General features: G+C 41.1%; 1 protein-coding gene across 4 annotated transcripts in view; it reads right to left on the bottom strand.

Moving 5' to 3' along the window:
* Window positions 1-1,892: 1,892 nt before the first annotated feature.
* Window positions 1,893-20,320, bottom strand: part of BTBD7 (BTB domain containing 7) — an 87,059-nt gene continuing 68,631 nt past the window's right edge. For all 4 annotated transcript variants that reach the window (XM_027066479.2, XM_027066478.2, XM_053224867.1 and 1 more), the window contains 5 exons: window positions 17,156-17,299; window positions 14,802-14,991; window positions 11,595-11,773; window positions 9,649-10,095; window positions 1,893-7,193 (listed from right to left, as the gene is read on the bottom strand). In XM_027066479.2, coding sequence (XP_026922280.1) covers window positions 6,378-7,193; window positions 9,649-10,095; window positions 11,595-11,773; window positions 14,802-14,991; window positions 17,156-17,299 — 1,776 coding nt within the window. In that variant the 3' untranslated portion in view covers window positions 1,893-6,377. The remainder of the gene's footprint in view (window positions 7,194-9,648; window positions 10,096-11,594; window positions 11,774-14,801; window positions 14,992-17,155; window positions 17,300-20,320) is intronic.

Consider the following 20,320-nt stretch of genomic DNA (forward strand, 5'->3'; position numbering starts at 1 on the left):
GCCCAATGTGGGGCTGGGACTCACAAACCGCAAGATCACGACCTGAGCCGAAGTCGGACGCTTAACCGGCTGAGCCACCCAGGCACCCCAGGCCCTCTTTTCATCTTAAACCTTTCCCCCGTAGTCACCAATCTACTCCCAAGGCTTTCCATGTGCCCACATATGTAGACAACTCCCACCTAGCACCTCCAGCTTAGACCCTTTCCTCTGAGCGTCTAAGCTTGCACAGAATGGCCAAGTGCAGATGACTGACATTAGACTCCCAACTTTCTGCCGACCCGACTCCTCCTGCCTCAGGTTCTGCATCTTCCTGGAAACCCTCCCCCCGAATCCCTCGCCTCCTTACGCTGTGGTCCAGGCTTTCCCTTGATTGCACTCTGCAGCTCACTTCCTTCCGCACTAAGTCTTCCCAATCCCGGGACTAGTTAGACCCCCAGCCTTAACTTCTGTAATAATCCAGTGTCTTTTGTTTCTCAAGACCCAAAAATTGTTATGGGCATGGCTGTGTCTTGTTCATCACTGTCATCTCAGGACTTAGCAGCTGTCTGGCAGTTAGAAGTCACTTATTTATTGAACAAATAAATGTTTGCGGAACAAATGCACGCCTCACACATGCCTACCTCCACCCCCAGCACATTATGCTTCCCTGCCTGGGCCACCACACCTCCTGGTGCGCCATACAATTCCATGGTTCAGAACTTGGGCTCTGGAGCCACACTGTCTGGGTTTGAGCCTGAGGCCTTTACTAACTTACTAGGTGTGTGACCTTGGACAAGTTACTTGATATCTCTGTGCCTTGGTTTTCTCATCTGTAATAAAATAGCACTAATGATAGCATGTATTAAAGGAAGTATCTAATTCATTGATTAAAGAGAAAAAATAAAGTGCCTCACATTGAATCTGGCATGTCTCGCCTCCCATTCATTCCTGGGCCATGTCGAGCCGGTCTTCCCCTCAGCCATGATAACCTCTTACTACTCTGTCCTGCTTTGTTTCTGGGACAAAAGTTATTTCCAGCAAGAGTCCAAAGTTTCTGAGAATAGGTGTCCTGTTGGCTGTCTGCTGTGGAGGCTGGACCCAAGAACTATTCCTCAGTGCCCTAAGGCGAGGCCTGATGTGGCTAAGGAGCTGCCTGAACCCGCTGTCCCAGGGCCATCTGCAAGCACAGGAATGAAGTGGACTTATTCAATTTTTCATTTTTAGATTTTTAAGAAGCTCACATAAAAAAAACCAAAACACCTTATATTTTATCTTGAAAGTCCACAGTTAAACCTAAGATGGAGAATCGCCTTAGTAAGGCATGAAGGTGGAAAGGTTAGAATGAGTTTATTGGTAAAAGGATTAAAAAATGGTATTTTATAGCAATTGAGAAAATGGGAATTAGAAAACTTTGTTTCACATATGGTTTTTCAGAAAACTAGACAAGATCATCAAGATCATGACTCCATTACCCTTTCAAATTGAAAAATACGAAGGAGCCCTAGTTTGAAAGAAAAAAGTGCAGACGCTTGGACACCTATGAGTCTTGGGACACATCTGGGTCTCTCAGTGACCGACCACCGTGGTTGGCACACTCTGGGCGGGGGTTCATGCGGTCAGGATGCAGAACTTCCTTTGGAGACCCCTGTGCAAGTAACTTTGCTACAATTTGTAAGCTGAAATCTCTCAGAAATTTCCCAGTGAAGTAAAAGAATGAATCTGACTCCGATGAAAATGTGGTATTCCAAGAAAACCGTAATAATTTTTAAAAGCCCCTGATGGACTGAAACCCTGGAAACACAGGGGACATTCACCTTTCTTCCCAATTCTACCCTTGGGGTGGTACCATCACCCCACCCCTAAGTTGAGGACTGCGTGCTACAGGGCTGAAACAGACTATCCAAGTCAGCAGGTTCTATACAAGCCGTTTATTTGAAATGCCAACTATATGTAGGATAAAGTCAGTGCTACATGCTTATTAGTAACAGTAGAAAAATAGAACCAGTGGAAACCTTTGTACAACCGTAATGATACTCAAAAGAGAAATGTATCGTTTTACAATGCTTCACACAGACGAATTCAAGTTTGGAGGTACCTAAATAAAAATACTATATATTTCTTTAAAAAACACTATGTACAATTGAAGCGTAAACAAGTTTTACAAAGTACTGGTTATGCAGGTTGTAGAAAACACTTGCATAGGACATGAAATCCGTTTAAGAAAAATTTCTGAGCCTTTAGCATTGAAGGCACTTGACTTCATAGCAGTAACAGCACAACCACAGGAAATGCAGTGTTGTAGAAGATGCCACCTCTCTGAAGTATAGATGTGGTACACAGACGGCAAGTGGAATTCAGGAATCTGTATCTTTGAGCCACCCCATCTAAGAGCAGGATCCCACACCACCTGCCCACGGAACCCGGATACACGGTCACGTGTAGTACACAAAGAAGCTTCCAGAGCTTACCTCGTCTCTTAGAACCCACGTAAACACACCAACACGAGAGGCTGTTTTCAAGACACACACTTGTAAGTCATCTTTCTAGAAACGGCCACAGCGTTATGATATTCAGAATGTGGAAGGCTGACACATGGTCTGAGGGTTTTCTAGAAGGAAAAAAAAAAAACCCCAAAGACTTGCCAATAAAACAATTGTGCAACCGCTATTGCAATCTCCAGGACAAAAAGACAACTTAACAGTTCATAAAACATTGTTCATACGACAGTGTCCGTGGAAAAGTCAAATACCTTTTAGTGTGCGACGGCAACTCTTTTAGCAAGGTTATGTGTAATGAGGTTTGAAAGTAAACCACTTAGTAGACAAAGTAAACCATTGCAGAACCGGGAATAGCACCCATCACTGCTGCTGTAATAGTAACTTTCAACTGAAAAGTTGAAAGTCAACCAAATAATAATTAAAAAAAAAAAAAAAGTCATTTCCCTTTGAGTTCATTCCTAAGCTAAAAACATGAATGCCTTAGAATTGCAAAACAAGTGTCTTAGAAGTGTTTCATGAAACGCGTTTCCCCCTAAAAGGAGGATGACACATCACGAAAATACCTATTTTGCGGAGTAGTTACTGAGAAATGTTAACCCTTCCCCTTCAGAGACTGGTGCGGGGTCGGCTGGGAGCCCCTGCCGCCCCCACACTGCACCCTTCACACTCTGCATCATCACCCTCATTCAAATGGACAAGGACGGTCCAATGCCAGAATGTGAACAAACAACCAAAAGAAAATCCAATAAAGGATGGCAATCTTGTAATAAAAAGAGTTGAGGACGCAAAACCAAGAATAGGTAAAGTTTCACAGACAGTTCGACAAAAAGACTCAAATACAAAGAACTTGTTAAAAATCCTCAAGATCCAACTGGTTCTGGAAATGCCAGGAGAGCTTAGGTCTAGGATGTGTGCCTGGAGAAGGCTAAGGGGCATGGGACAAAGGCCGTGGTATGTGGAAAACTCAAATGGCTGCTTTTCAGTGATCGTTTTTGCCTTTCATGCTATTTCTTTTCGAGTCACAGGTGACTTTGTAAATTATCCATCAAAATCACAAAACTAAGACAAAAATATAAGAAAAAGACCAACAGCATCTTGAAGAAACATGGATCTTCTCTTTCTGCTCCAGGGGCTAAACGGTAGTTCTCTAAACTGTCACACAGTGGGCAACCGAGGGAGGTGATTGTCTGATGGCCTGATTGTCCACGGTCTCAAGAGGAGATCTGGTATTCTTTCTGAGATTTGGTTCTCATGAAATTTCTAAACTGAGTGACATGCCAGGTCCCAAATTTTATATTCTACATACGCTTTTTTTCCCTAAGAGCCATCTTACTCAGGCTTCACATTTATCTTAGTACAACAACAGCATTAGAAGATTTTAGTGCCAGGTTCGCATTACAAAGGATTGAAGAGGTGGGTTCCAAAGCCAGAGGCACACAGCTGTTCACCTACCCCGGCCACCACGCCTCACAAGGTACATCAGAAGTCCACTGTCGCCCACCTGAACACACACAAGCCACATCTGCTTACCTTCTGCAAAGTCTCACCAATCCACAATCCCACGGGTTAGAGTCAGTTCCTCTCTACACACAGTTTAGTCAGAGCAGCTATTAAATTAGTAAAAGCAAACTTCATAAATTAAAGTAGGAACAGTGGCCACTTGTTTTTATGTTTGGGGAATATGAAGGAATATTTGATACATTTTCAGAAAAAAATGAACGTGTGACGTCAAATAGCTCTTATCTAACATTTTGAAAAATACAGGTCAGAGATGAGAAAGCTTTTTCCCACCCAGATTAGCTCTACTCACTCTTATTTGCGGTACTAGCGTGGTATGGTCTGAATTCAGAATAGAAATCTAAAACTACATCAAAGTAATTCATGTCAAGACATGTATATAAATACACGTTAAGGAATATGATGGAATTAACAGTTTTGTTTCTGGAGACAGAATGAGATCGGCTTCAAAAGACACCATCATCTATTATAAAGAGTCAAACCTCCTCAAAATGAGAACAGAGTCCTATGTTTTTCTAGCTCTAAAAAAAAAGGAGCCTCAAAGGCGAAGCTAGCCAACCTCCCAGGGGCTGAGTGTTCGCTCCGGGAGGCATCGAGCTCAGTGCGCACCACCGCCGGCATCGATGAGCACGCCAGCAGCAGCCAACTCGGCGGGCAGCACAACGCGGGGCAACGGTTGGCTGTATGCGGATAGACTGACGAGTTCCTCATCTTTGAGACTACCGACTGTTAGGATTTTTTAAAATGTCAGATTATTCCTGAGTGTATATCCACAGGGTGAACTAGGAAAGACTGTAAGAGAAACTACAGCTTCGGGAGAAATCAGAGTTGTTGACACCCAATAGAAACCTATTTACTTAAAAGTGCATGTAATTCATTTATATGGTAGCTTGTAAAGGCTCCCTAGCCCTGCATAGTTTTAGAGTGAGTGTGAGTGATTCATAGTTTTATATATATATACATACACAGAAAAGAGGCTCCCAGACATCCTTCATATGAGGGGATGTTCAGCAAGTCTCTCTTCTTCTAAGTGCTACGGCTGTGTGTGTATGTGTTTGTAAAAATACAAAGTGAATGCTCAAATAATGTTAAAGTGATTTAAAAACTCAAATACTAATATATTTACACTGGAGAGTAAGAAAAAAAAACAGTCCTTAGCTCACACATTGCCCTTCCAAGGGAGAGGATCTTAAAAGATCCCATGTGCTCAGTGGTTCAGTAAAATCCCAAACCAGCGCCCCCCAATGGAGTTCAAGTAGGACATGTAGTGTTTCACTGGGAAAAGAAAAAAAAAAAGGTTTCTTTTTCTTTTTTTGGTGACAAAGCATTATGCGTTCTACAACAACTTTTTTAGGACACCAAAATTCAGACACACTTGAAAAACATTTAAAAGAAAACATAGGCTTACAAACACCAAATGACATCCATAAGACTGAAGCCCTTTTGTTTTTTTTTTTCCCACAGAGAGCAAGACAACTGAAGGCAGCAAGCAGTCCTCAGCTGGAGAGTCGAAGCTCAGAACCAGAAATCCCGTAGTGCAAGCTTTAAGTCACTTCGTTATTTCCACTGCCTTAGGATTCCAGAAAATCTGATGTCTTTAGAACCTCATCTAGTGATACGCTGATCCATACTACCAGCATTTGCAGGAATTCTGACAGTGTCCACACTGGGAACAAAGCAAGAGCTTTAAGCCTGGGCACAAAAGGCTTTGCTCCTTTCTGTTCTTTATTGAACCAGAAAACTTCAGGATCCTGATTGGACTCCCGCTGGAGGAATGAAGACCAGCTCCCAAAGACTTACTAAGTAAGAAAGAATGACACTAGGTTTATGGAGACTGAGCAGGAAGATTTCTGAACTCAAACGATTACCGAAAAGAGAGGAGCATTTTGATGTGCTGTTCTTTGGAATTTCTATAATTAAAAAATAAACACAGAACTATTTCATAAGAAAATACATCTTAGTGTGCAATCCAATGCACGTGGAAACTGGTAGATGAAAGGTAAAATGCAAAAAAGTATGAAAATACAGTTCCTTTAAATGTGGCAATAAAGTGTAACATACTGATATAAAATCAACACAGATAAAATAAATGTACAAGTGCAAAAAAAAATCCCATCATTTGTAAAGAGAAAAAAAAGTGCCAGCTTGCTTGCTCTTAAAAATGCTTCCCCACATAATTGTTCAAACACAAAATAGACAGATGCAGCATTCAAAATAACCCTCTTAGCATGCCATGTCTAATAAACATGTATATACAAAAACGAGAATAAACTAATGTGAAACTGAGTTCGCTGGCATCAATAAACTGGTCTCTAAGTTGTTGGGTTACATCATAAAATGGGATGTTTCACATCTCAGGCACAGACGACTTGGAGGTTGCTCTCAGAGGGCAGACTTTTTATAGAGGAAGTCTGGCTTGCTTGGTGACCTCCTTCCCCTGCTTATTGAATCTTCCCTTTCTAAATCGGAATTTCGCGGAGCTCCATGGCCCAGGGACTCGCTGTCGGCCAGTCTCCTACTGGGTCTCTCTTCCGGAGCTTCAGAGCTGCATGCAGAATGTGAGGGTCTGTTGGGAGTCAGCCCAAAAGTCAAGTCAGTTTCTACTGCTGTTCGTCCCCTGACATGGGCTGGACCATTGCCAACATTTTCTGGGGCTGCCAAAGGAAAGTCTGACCGCTGGGGAGGTTGCTCAACGACATCAAGGTGTATTGGCTCATTCTTTTGTCTGTGTAGATGCCCGTCAGGGGAAAGTGGATATTCCCTCCTAGCTTCTTCCTGCTTTTTAGGAGAGGTCTGGCTAGGTAGGTAGGCTGACTTTAAGCCACTTGGTGATGCCTTATTGTGGCTATACAAATCGGGACCAAAATATCCACCTTGCGAAGGGGAGGGGGTGCGTCTGCCAGGAGCAGGCGTAGAAGGTCTGCAAGCAGCATTTGAGAAGTCATAGAAATCCGGATATTCCTGCTGATTTTCTCGAGCATCTGCTTTTTGCTCTAGCGTGTGTTTCTTTCGAGACGTGTGTGTGTGCCTCTGTGGAATACACGACAGATGCTGGGGAGGCCCTGGTCCTACTTCAGAAACTGATTGGCTTAATTCTGTGTCAACAGCCAGTTCTGGAAGCCTCCTGTCCTTGAGTGACAGTGTGGACACACCCATGGCGATGTCCGGCATTAGATCGTTTAGCACAGGTTGGGTACACTGCAAACAGAGATAAAGGAAGAGAGATTAAAAGAAAAAGGCCCATGACACCCTCTTTGTAAAACTGATGTTCACTGATTTTGCTTCCTCATTATAAAAGTAATACAGGCTTAGTTTTAAGAATGATAAAAATTTAGAAAACCATAGAAGCCAAAAAAACCCAAAAACAAAACCATTAACCTTCCCTGAGATAATCACCATTAACAATTTAAGGTATTTCTCACTTTTTTTTTCTCTGCACATATATTAATTTTCACAAAATGTAGTGCATATATAAATCTGTGGCTAAATTTTGAGATTATTATTCCACTGTACTGATGAGCCATGGCTTACTTAACCATTCTCCCACTGCTGATATGAAGGTTGTTTCCTATTTCTCATTATCATAATCAAGACTGTAATGGGGGTACCTGGCTGGGTTGGTGGAGCATGTGACTCTTGATCTTGGGGTTTGTGAGTCTGAGCCCCACATTGGGTGTAGAGACTACTTAAAAACAAAAGCTTAAGAAAAGAGACTGCGACAAACATACAAATAAATTACCTTTAAAAGGAATTTTATTTAAAATAAAAAGTAAGGGGACTAGGGTGGCTCAGTCAGTTAAGGGTCTGACTCTTGATCTTGGCTCAAACCATGATCTTGCGGTTCGTGGGATCAAGCCCCAAGTCAGGCTCTGTGATCACAGCGCAGAGTCTGCTTAGGATTCTCTCTCCCTCACTCTCTCTGCCCCTTCCTTGATCGTGTGCACGTCTGTCCTCTCTGAAAAGAAACTTAAAAATAAAATAAAATTGAAAAAAAATAGAACTTTGTAATTGTAAAACCGAGGGCCGGGCCAATAGGATGGGAATTTGCCTTATCAAATGTTATCGACCTCTGTTGCTTCTTCTTTTTTTAGGGGCTTGGGAGGACAGGTGGGAGAGTAGGTAGCAGGGTATAAAGTGAGGAAAGAATATAATTTGACCCAAGGTGTACACTAGTCCACAGATTCCAAAAGCTGTATTAAAAAAATTTTTTTAAATGTTTATTCATCTTTGAGAGACAGAGAATGAGCAGGGAAGGGGCAGAGAGAGGGAGACACAGAATCCAAAGCAGGCTCCAGGCTCTGAGTTGTCAGCACAGAGCCCGACGCGGGGCTCGAACCCACGAACTTTGAGATCATGACCTGAGCCGAAGTTGGACGCTCAACTGACTGAGCCACCCAGGCACCCCTCCAAAAGCCATATTTTAATAAAGATTCCCTGAATTAATATATGTATCCTTTTTCTTTTTTTTTTTTAAATTTTTTTTCTTTAATGTTGATTCATTTTTGAGAGAGAGTGCAAGCGGGGGAGGGCCAGAGAGAGAGGGAGACGCAGAATCCGAAACAGGCTCCAGGCTCTGAGTTGTCAGCACAGAGCCCGACGCGGGGCTTGAACTCACGAACTGCAAGATCACGACCTGAGCCGAAGTTGGACGCTCAACCGACAGAGCCACCCAGGCGCACCTCCAAAAGCCATATTTTAATAAAGATTCCCTGAATTAATATATGTATATTTTGTTTTTCTTTTTTTTTTTTTTAGTTTTTTTCTTTAACGTTTGTTCATTTTTGAGAGACACAGAGACAGAGTGCATGTGGGGGAGGAGAGAGAGGGAGACACAGAATCCAAAGCAGGCTTCAGGCTCTCAGCTGTCAGCACAGAGCCTGACGCAGGGCTCGAACTCACAAACCATGAAGTCATGACCTGAGCCAAAGTCGGACACCCAACCGACTGAGCTACTCAGGCACCCCTCTTTTGTTTTTCTATTGAAGGCCACTGATAATGTGTGACTGAGCAGAAGGACTTAAAAATCACTATTTTGTTTCAAAGGTATTATATAAACAGAAATTCAACCTTTCATTCAGTGCAAAACTGAGCAAGGTCCTCGCTTAATTTACTAGCTACTAACGCTAGCTACTATGGTTCCTAGTCAAATGAGCCTCCTGACGGAAGAGCTTGCCAGAGGCTGACACAGGCATGAGGACCGATCATCCATCTACTTTCTGAATGGGGAGTCTTCTGCCACATTGCTCCTGACAGTACACTTAGCTATAAATAACTTCCCTTTCCTACCCCATCAAAGCATTTGGTAGAAGAGCAGATTCTATAGAAGAGAAGCTAGGGCAGATTCTAGACATGTGTTTGAATGGAGCATCGTGAAACCGAGAGCATCCAGTGGCACTGCCCAGTAACATCATCCCTTCTAAGTACCTACAATGAACACAAAGACAAGGAAGGTGCCAACCACCCTCCCCACACACCCTCTCTTCCTGTCTTCTCACTTGGCCTTACCTCCCTCTCTCCATAGTCCTGGAGTCCACGCTTTCGGCTTGGTGGCAATACTTCTGGGCACTGCTGAGTCCCACTAGGGCTCTTGGAAACTGCCTCTCATATTCCATGAACATTTTATTTGCCCTAAATTAGTGAGATGTTAACTTACCACTTGTTTCTCAGAAGTTACTGCTGCTGAGGTGGTGGCGGTGGCGGCGGTGGCCACAGTCTGTCTCCCCAGTCCTGTGGTGTTGGTGCAATCAGGTGCTGCTGCTTTAACACCTGGCAAGTAGACGGGAGGGGGGCCGGCTTTAGGGGCCGTTCTGGAGTGAAACAGTGAATGATTACAGGGATAAGAGAATGAACGCGAAGGATGCTGGCTGGGAGGTCTTTGTTTCCAGCCTGCTTTGAGTTGGTTATGGATTGGGGTCGCTGGGGGGTGGTACGGAGGTGGCGGTGGGGGCAAGGGTGGATGGAAGGCCACAAAAGAGTCCAGATCTGTAAACATGGTTTCTGCAGTGGGGGTACTGTTAACTCGACATCTCCCAGACTGTCTCATTGTCAAGAGCGGACTTTCATCCCCAAAACGTTCATCCGGAAAGAACTTGTGAGGATTCTGAAAGATTTAAACAAACAAGACATTTATCAGCAAATTTTCTAGATAGAAATTTACAGGCTGAGAGCATTAAGTGAGATCCTAAGAAAACCACATTCAGCAAGAGTAAAAGGCACAACATTATTTCTCTAGGCCAGAAGCCCAAGAAAAATTTACCTTAATAACAGCACAAAAGGATAGAGTGGAGTCTCTATAGCCTAAGATACAGCTATCAAGGAGAACAGCTTAACTAAATATTCCAGCAAGCAGGTTGGTAATCTCCTGCAAGATTATGTGATAATGCAAAAGCAGGAAGTAAAACCTAATTCAAATGAGTCTCTGCTGAGAAAATAAAATTAAATACCAAAGGACAAAAAGGCATACAAGTAAAGATCCTCCTAGAACTTTCTTACAAAACATCTGCACTCTGTCTGAAATAAAAACTATAAAATACTAATCCTTACCTATTACATATAACTCAGTTTTATGAGCATTTTGGTAAACATTATGTAAGAATACTTAATCTGTAAAACTTGAATGCAATTTAAGATACCAAATTAAGATACAGTTTAGAATGTCAAGGGGGAAAGAAATGTATAGTATACAAGACTATTTCATGGATGGAATCCACAGCAAAAAAAAGAAAATCAAGAACCTATAAGTGGCCTGCTCCCTTGCCTAAGAACATCACACCACATTCCCTTTTGAAGACTCCAGCTAAACAAGTCTAGAGTCAGTGGCAAAAAAAATTCAATCACTTGGCCAGACAAAATTAAATTTTACTTTAGGTTCTGATTTAGTGGCTGTGAGCAGACTACTTTACACATTCTTCCTTCACTGCAAAACCAACGCTCCTGCTCCTGCTCCTGTACTTGGTAACAAGGGAGTTTTTTTCCCCATGCTGGTTACCAAACAAAAAAAACAAAAAAAAACCCCACATTCAGTTTTTGATTCTCGTGCTTATAGGATTTGCAACATCATGCAAAAAATTTCTTATTATACGGAAGAGGAGGGGAGAGGAATAAGAGGGGCATCTGGAAGACCTGTTAAGTCTGGTAGTAGGCCACAACCCGAAATCTAGAGACCCAACGAGGGGCAGAGAGCAGTGGAAGGTCAGAATTTTCTGCTTCCTTTTTCACCTTTGATGGGCATGCACACCATTAACTTTTAGCAGGCCTACTAGGTATTAAGAGACATAGCTGCTTACATACAGCACCTCTTGTCTTCACAACATCCACTTTATTGGTAAGGAAACTGATACTTGGGAGTGGTTAAGTGGCCCAAGTTAACTGGTGAGCAGCAGAGCCAAGCTATAACTTCAGCTCTCCCACCAGAGCCCATGTGCTCCATCCACTCCACACCCCGCCTCTACCCAGGGGGGACTTCCAGGCTATCCCAGACCCATGAGGCAGTGAAAGGGCATGCACTAAGAAGCAGATGCGTGCTGGGAGGGCTCCTGGAATGTCTGAAATACCATCTGCACAGGCTCCCTATTTCACACAGTCGAATGCCATCCCCACCTGCAAGAGCTCTGCAGCCGCGTCTGCAAGACCGAACTCTCTTAACACTCGAATTTGAATTTCATAGCTGACCGTGGCGCCTTCCCCACAGTTGAGTGCATAGGCTCTCTGCACCTGCTCAGTGTGCCGTAGTTCCTGCAGACGTCTAACCATGTCTTTCATAATGAGGAGACGAGGAACTGAAAAAAGAAAAACACTCTGTAGGCAAAGTATCTGAGTTGCATCAAAGGTCCCCCACTGAGCACAAGAAGAAGGCCTGTGTTGTTCTGCATTAGAATTTTAATTTCCTGGAAAATACTAATTTATGTGCTTCTAATTATTTTTTAAAGTTTTAATAAAATTTCACTGTGCTCAAAACGCTGCTGATAATACGAAACAGTTATTGAACTGTCTTCTTAGTTCACAACCTAACTAAAATTTTACTTGCATATATTCTTTTCTACATCTCAGGGTATTTCAGAAATCTTTTAAATATATTCATTCTTTTATTCAAATAAGTTTCTGAGTCCTGGTTATGTGCTAGGTATTGGGCTTGGGTACTGGGGTGCTCAGAATCAAAGATATGATCCCTGTCCTCGAAGAGCTCTAGTTTTAGTGAAGTAAACTGAGTAAAGCAGTAGAGCACAGGCCCTAAGTGGTCACAAAGGCAAACATGTGAAGGATGCTAACGGGACGTGGAGGAAGGGCCCACCTCAGATGGAGGCAGGCAAGAGAGGTTTCCTGGAGGAGGGGAATCCTGAGTGGAGTCTTGAAGAATGAGAGAAAAACCAGGCAGGTAAAGAAAGCAGAGTGAAGGTATGTGTCTCGAGCAGAAGGACAAGGCATGTGTCAAACACGCAGGTGACAGTATGGCACAAGCAGCTGGCAGCATTAGCGAACTCAGGGTTCATAGGTACAAGCAGGAGTAGTGTTAAGAGAGAAGGCGAGAAAGATGGGTAGGAACAGATCACGAATGAGCCTGCATATTACGATAAGGAATTTAAATTCTATGTTGTGAACAACAGGTACTCCCTTGTGCAGGGGAAGGAAGGACAGGATCAGGGCAGTGACAGAAAGCGTGCTCTGAGAACAGTGTAAAGCAGGGGTTGGCAGACTACGGCCTGTAGGCTGAATCAAGCCTGCTGCCTGTTTTGTCAATAAAGTTGTACTGGCACACAGCTACACCTATTTGTTTACGTATTGTCTGTGGTTGCTTTTGACAACAGAGTCGAGTAGTTGTGATGGAGACTGCATGGCCCACAAAACTTAAAGTATCTACCAAATGGCCTTTCCAGAAAATGTTTGCCGAGTCCTGGTGTAAAGGCCAGAATGGGAGTAAGGTTAGAGGCAGGAACACCAATTGGGAACCTAGACTAAGGCTATAGGAGAGGGTGGGAAGTCGAAGATGGAGTCTTCTATATCTAAGAGACAAACTGACTAGAGTAGCCACTGGTTATTATTTCTGGGGAAAGGGAGCGACCATTTACTGAGTGCTTACTTTGTTCCAGGCACACTCCTAAGCATCTTACTCATGGGACTTCCTTGAATCTTCATTAACAACACTAGAAAGGAGACATTATATCCATTTTTCAGATGAAGAAATTAATGCTAAGTAAGTAACCTTACCCAAAGTCACATAAAAGTGGCAGAGCCAGGATATGAGCCCATGAGTCTTCTCCAATAAGCTACATGGCCTTCCTTAGAGTGTGGTGGGCAAGGAAGAGGGAAGTATCAGATAACACCAGAACAGGACCAGGTCTTGTTAAAGCAAGACAAGAAAGGCAAGTCCTACTCTTCTGAATGTACTTAATTGTGAATGTCTTTGGGCTTTTTAGACTCAGTTCTAAGATTAAATTATGCTATTTAATTGTATTAATTTGAGCTGATAAAAACCGGCTAATTACTGTAGCTTCAATATCTGCATAAATCAGCTACAGAAACATTTCTCTTCATACTGTTGTCTAATGTATACTTTAAATAAATGACAGTCAGTATTTTGTCACTAGTGGCCAAATCTGATAAGGCCAACAACTGATCAGACATTAGTCCCAGAATAAAATGTGCTCAATTAAAAGTTATTTTTTTTAAATTTATCCTTAATTAAAACAATATAAGCAGAAAATGAATGGGGCTAGTTCTTTTCCTTTTTATTTATTTATTTATTTATTTATTTATTTATTTATTTATTTATTTAAATGTTTATTTATTTTTGAAGGAGAGAGAGGCAGAGAGTGAGCAGGGGAGGAGCAGAGAGACAGAGAGAGACACAGAATCCAAAGCAGGCTCCAGGATCCAAGCTATCAGCACAGAACTGGATGCGGGACTCAAACTTACAAACCGTGAGATCATGACCTGAGCCAAAGTCAGATGCCCAGGCCCCTGAATGGGGCTATTTCTAATAACGCTATACAGTTTGCAATGTGTTTGAATTTTGCAGTAGTAACTGGCAAGAGCTGTAAATCTCTGACCCCCCAGATCACTGTGCATTTTCTTACCTTAAAGATGGACACTAGAGCCCTTTGGTTAAAGTCAACATCACCTGATGCTCAGAAAATTTTGGATATAACAGTTATATCTCAATCTATGGTCGATTTCCTCAAAGTCATCACATAAGCCTGCACTACCAACAGAATTCACAGAGCAGATCCTGGGAAGCTGGATGGATCTCTAGGAAACCAACAGTGATAACATTTCAGGGGACATGTCTAGACTCAAAAGATACAAGTTTATAACTCAAAGAGTCTTCTGTGAGAAATGCTTTATGGTGATGAAAAATCTGAATTCCTTTGAACTAGTGGTTCTCAACAGGAAGCGATTTTGCCTCACAGGGCACATTTAGCAATGTCTAGAAACAAAAATGTTTTCAAAGGGTTGTCACAAAGGGGTGTGTGTGTGTGTGTGTGTGTGTGTGTGTGTGTGTGTGCATGCTACTGGCATTTAGTGAGTGCAGATCAGGGATGCTGCTGAACACCCCACAGTGCACAGGATAGCCTCCTCAACAAAGCATATGTCAAGACAGCTTAGGTTGAGAAACTCTGTACTAACCGGAAAACCTGTATACACCTGTTACTGGAAAATAAAATATGAAACAAAAAACCGAGCTTATTATGAAAACAATGAGTAATGAATTTTGGAAAGCTGAGAGAATGAACACATATAAAAAAGGCTACAAAAATGATCAGATTATTCATTTAAATATAAATGCCTGACAGAAGGCTACTGCCTCACCTGGAATTTCATTGGCTACGACTGAAGGAGGGCTTGACTGGTGACTGCTGATCTGCTGGTGGCTCATCATGTGACAGCACTGTGGCACGGCGGTACTAACCATGTAAAGCGTGTCTGGCACATTGGACATCCTAACCATTCGCAAACGCACAAGATCTGTTTGTTCCACCATCATCTCGTCCAGCACTGACTGAAAGAACAATTCAATATGAAGAGTATCAGTCAACCATCTCTGTATATCACATCCGGAGAAAGATTATTACCTTCAGCATATAAAACGGGAAGTAATTTATTGTTTCCAGTGTATGAAGCTTTAAAATAATGAAAGGAGAGGGGCGCCTGGGTGGCTCAGTCGGTTAAGCGTCCGACTTCAGCTCAGGTCACGATCTCACGGTCCGTGAGTTCGAGCCCCGCGTCGGGCTCTGGGCTGATGGCCCAGAGCCTGGAGCCTGCTTCCGATTCTGTGTCTCCCTCTCTCTCTGCTCCTCCCCCGTTCATGCTCTGTCTCTCTCTGTCTCAAAAATAAATAAAAAAAAAAACCACGTTAAAAGAAAATTAAAAAAAAAAATAATGAAAGGAGAAAGAACTCCTATCTCTTTAATTTTGTTGTTTGTTTGTTTTAGGTAGGCGTCACATCCAGTGTGGAGCCCAACATGGGGCTTGAACTCACGACCCTGAGATCAAGACCTGAGCTGAGATCGAGAATCGGACACTTAACTGACTGAGCCACCCAGGAGCCCCTTTACCTCTTTAATTTTTTTTAAAAGCTCTTAAAAAAAATTTTTTTTGAAGTTTATTTGAGAGATAGAACGAGTGGGGAGGGCAGAGAGAGAGGGAGAGAGAGAGAATCCCAAGAAGGCTCCACACTGTCAGCACAGAACCCAATGCGGGGCTTGAACTCACAACCGTGAGATCATGACCTGAGCGGAAACCAAGAGTTGGACATTTAACCAACTGAGCCACCTAGGCGTCCCAACCTCTTTAATTTTTAAAAAATATTTCTGCAGCATCTTTGAAATAATCACCTTCTGAAAAATTTGCTTTTAATTGAAGTATTTGAAATTTGAAGGAAGGTATAAAATCAATCAGAAGTAATTTATATCTAAAGTTACTATAAAGAAAACAAGGTATACATGGGCTAAATATCAGATCCAACAAGAAATGTTCAAAATATAAAATACTGAAGATCAACTTTAAATTCAACAGATCTATATATAAACCCAATTGTTAAGTTAGTTTCAGATGAATTTCAACTGCAGAATGTCCAAAATGAAGTAATGTATAAACCTTTTCCACATTTACTGAGGGCAATTATCTATCAAGTGTGGGTACAGCCATCTGGGAACAGGGAAGTCCCAGGAGGACTATCTGATCAGCTCCCTGCTGCCCCATTCTGAGACAGAGCCGAGTACGAAGTAGTTTATTACAGACCTTTTATCATCAGCTGCAACCCTGGTAAAGGCTGTGATACTTGTGTGCTGTTAAGGACTGAACTTACTTCTGAAAGACGAGACCCAACCATTATGCTTTTTTCCCGATTTTAGACTATTTAAGTGTCAACTACTCAGTAAGAGATAGATTATCGATCTAGTCAATAAAATTAACTTCTCACAATCCTTTCACATATCTTAAGTTAGGAACTCCGACAATCAAAAAAAGAAAAAATTTAAGATAACTTAATTCTATACCCAAACAATGCTTTCCCTGTTAATTTGTTTCAGAAAGCTTAATGGTGATTTCTGACTATCAAAGAGTGCCAGTTCCTCAAAAGGCTGTCTCAAAGTTCTCATGGCTAAATACAGCTAATAAAAATCACAGTATTCCATTTTCACATTACCATATTTTCTTGGAGTTCTTCATATTATAATACATAATTTACTTAGAAAGCCTGAAACTGTCTTAGTTTTATGTACATATTCTGAAACTAAAATATAATTTCCAGAAGCCATTACAGAAGCATTTTGCAAGAAATTGTGTCATTTCTTTAGTTTAAGAAAGACAAAATGTGTGCAATCTTTTCAGAACATTATTCCCATCTTGAAGATCACATATCTGACAATCATCTCCGTAAAATTAATTTTTTTCCAAATTAACAATTTGCAACACAACTAAGGTAAGAAAAATGTAAAATGCAATTTAATATAAACTAAGTTATAAAGACATGCTTGATAATTAAACATTTCAGAAAACTATTCTGGTGAGTAAACTAGAGTTTACTTTCACTTTCCCTATTATCAAATATTTAGGCTATCTCTAAATATTTTTTACAATGCCACAATGAATATCTTTGTGCTTACAAGCACAAATTATAGTTCATAAAAGGCACTCTAATAACTTAAAATGATTTTCATTACCTTTGCTTCCTCCACATATGGAGAGAACAGCCGAGGACGAACATATATTCCAGCATTTTTTTGCCGTAACCAGGCATTTGACTTTCCACCCTCTGTTGTAGGAAGCATATCTGATGGAGGAGTACTAATCAAGCCTCTTTTCATCTTGGAAAAAAAAATTTTTTTTAGATGAACTAGAGATTTGAGTGAACTAGAATATTACTAAGATAAATAATTATACCTATAAATCACAAAAATTTAGGAATAGATGTTAAATTTCAAAATACTCCTAATGTTTAACAATATGTCAAAAATTCAGCAATAAAAAGGTACTACAATTTACCACTTTTCTCTCTACAGAGGAAAGATGTTTTTAAAAGAAGAGCTATAATAATTACAAATATAATGAGCTGGACTAGTTTTCAGAACTTTTAATGAAAACCAAATTCTATTTTTTTCCTTACTCATTAGACATGGATTCCATCCTCCCCCCTCCCCCCAAAGGACAAAGGAACATCTTGGGCCTAGATCTACAGTACAAGGAGACAGGCAGTCTGCATGGTGGTTAGGGGCGGGAGCTCTAGGGGAAGGAAGACTTGACACAAAACCCTAACTCCCCATTTAACAGCTGCATGACCACAGACATGTCCCTTTTTGTTTTTTGAATGTTTTATTTTTGAGAGAGCACAAGCGGGGGGGGGGGGGGCAGAGAGAGGGGGACAGAGGATCTGAAGCCGGCTAACACCACTGACAGCACTGATAGCAGTGAGCCCCACATGGGGCTTGAACTCAGGAACCTGAGCCGAAGTCGGATGCCCAACTGACTGAGCCACCCAGGTGCCCCCGCAGACATGTCCTTTTATCTGAGCTTCACTTTAAGGGCTTCTAGATGGCCCTGGAGATGGAACACTGCACATCTATATGTGGTAGCCCTGTTGTTTCCATGTCTATGCTGGGAGAAAATAAGTCACGTACCTATAGCTCCTAAGGTGGTTGTGAGGCGGTCATGAGGTAAAAGCACTCCACACACACTAGGAGTGTTTTAAGGTTTTAACAGCATGACTAGCAAACTTTCACTGGGGACTTAGGCATGAAGCATGGAATTAAGAACAGGGATAGGTATTTTCTAAAATTTTTTTTTAATGTTTATTTATTTTGAGGGAGAGAGAGACAGAGTGCGAATGGGGAGAGGGGCAGAGAGAGGGAGACACAGAATCCGAAGCAGGCTCCAAGGCTCTGAACTGTCAGCACAGAGCCCGATGCGGGGCTTGAACTCATGAACCGCAAGATCATGACCTGAGCTGAAGTCAGACACTTAACTGACTGAGCCACCCAGGCATCCCAGAGATAGGTATTTTCTCACTCTACTAAACCAAAGTTCTAAAGTATTTTTCTAAACCAAATTCAGAGTTCAATTTGGTTTGTGTCCTAGGTTTTAAACAAAACCAAACATCGTTTCTCCAATATTAATCTCATTAAATATAATAAATGTCTAATTGCTGCATTAGTTAAAATTATTTTTAACTAATAAAATATAGCATTAGATAGTATTTAGGAAACAGGCAAAAACTCGTAACCCTATTTCAACCATAATAATGCTGATATATTTCCTGCCAGTATTTTTCAAATGGATGTTTACAGAATTGAATTCTAGAATACATAAAAATGCATTATTTTGTATACTTCTAAAATTATATTCCATTAACATTTTTCATGTTGCTGTATTAGTCTTTATGACTATTGTTCAGGGCAGCAAAATACTCTTTTGAGTAGTCATACTATAGTTTACTTTTATTTTTTTCTGTTATTAGACATTTAAGCTATTTCCAAATATTTAAGGACAATGTTACTAATGTACCAGCTATGCTTCCCCTACGGGATGGTAATGTTATTTCAAAAATTATTGACTTAATAGGTGAAAAAAATGGTAACTTATGGCTTTATTTTGCTTTCTTTGGTGTGTGTGATTACTAGTGAGACTGACCATTTTTTCTAATCAGAAATACCATAAATATTTAATCATTTCCTTCTAGTTTTTCCATATTTCGATTTAATATTTAATTCTTCAATCTAACAGGGATTAATTTTGTGTGCAAGTGAAATGAGGGTTTAACTTTAAACAAATTTCCCCCAGCTCATCAGCTAGTCTAGCACCACAATGATTCACTGATTTCTGATAGATTATTATATGTTTAATTCTAACTTAAAATTTATTTATTTTGAAAGAGACAGAGAGAGAATGAGCAGGAGAGGGGGGGAGGGAGGGAAGGAGGGAGAGAGGGAGAGAAGGAGAGAAGGAGAGAAGGCGAGAGGGAGACAGGGAGAGAGGGAATCCCAAAGAGGCTCCGCTCTGTTAGTGCAGAGCCGAACACAGGGCTCAAATTCACGAAACTGTGAGATCATGACCTGAGTCGAAATCAAGAGTTTGACGCTTAACCAACTGAGCCACCTAGGCTCACCTATGTTTAGCTCTTATGTATTAATCAGGATCTTTTTCCCAGCTATTTTGTCTCGTCTGTTTTTCTATCATCACAGATTAAATATCTAAATTGTTTTGTTTTGTTTTATTTTGTTTTAAAGTAAGCTCTAGGCCCAATATGGGGCTTTAACTCAGGACCCTGAGATCAAGAGTCGCATGCTCTACCAACTGAGCCAGCCAGGCGCCCCTTGAGTTTTATAATGTATTTTAAATTCTGGAAGAGTTATCCTTTCTTCATTATGTTCTTTTGAGAGAGCTTAAAAAAAAAAATTCTTACCAAACAAACAAACAGCAGGGGGGGAAAAAGGGAGGAAAACCAAGAAACAGACTTAACTACAGAGAACAAACGGACGGTTACTGGAGGGGATGTGAGTGGGGGTGAAATAGGTGATGGGAATTAAGGAAGGCACTGATTGTGAGGAGCACTGGGTGTTGGTAGTAAGTGATGAATCACTAAATTCTACCTGAATTTAGTTACCTGAAACTAACATTACACTGTATGTTAACTAACTGGAATTTAAATAAAGACTTGGAAAGAAAAAAAATTAAAAAAATAAAACATTTGTATATAATGGAAAAAAATTCTTATCAGGTTTTTTCCAGATGACTTTTATGTTTCTGAGCAGTTGAAAAAACTATGTCTATAAACAATGCACTAACGTTACAAGCCAATTTGTATACAATATTTATAATATTTATTTTTCACA

Source organism: Acinonyx jubatus, chromosome B3, assembly GCF_027475565.1.
Source record: "Acinonyx jubatus isolate Ajub_Pintada_27869175 chromosome B3, VMU_Ajub_asm_v1.0, whole genome shotgun sequence".
Lineage (NCBI taxonomy): Eukaryota > Metazoa > Chordata > Mammalia > Carnivora > Felidae > Acinonyx > Acinonyx jubatus.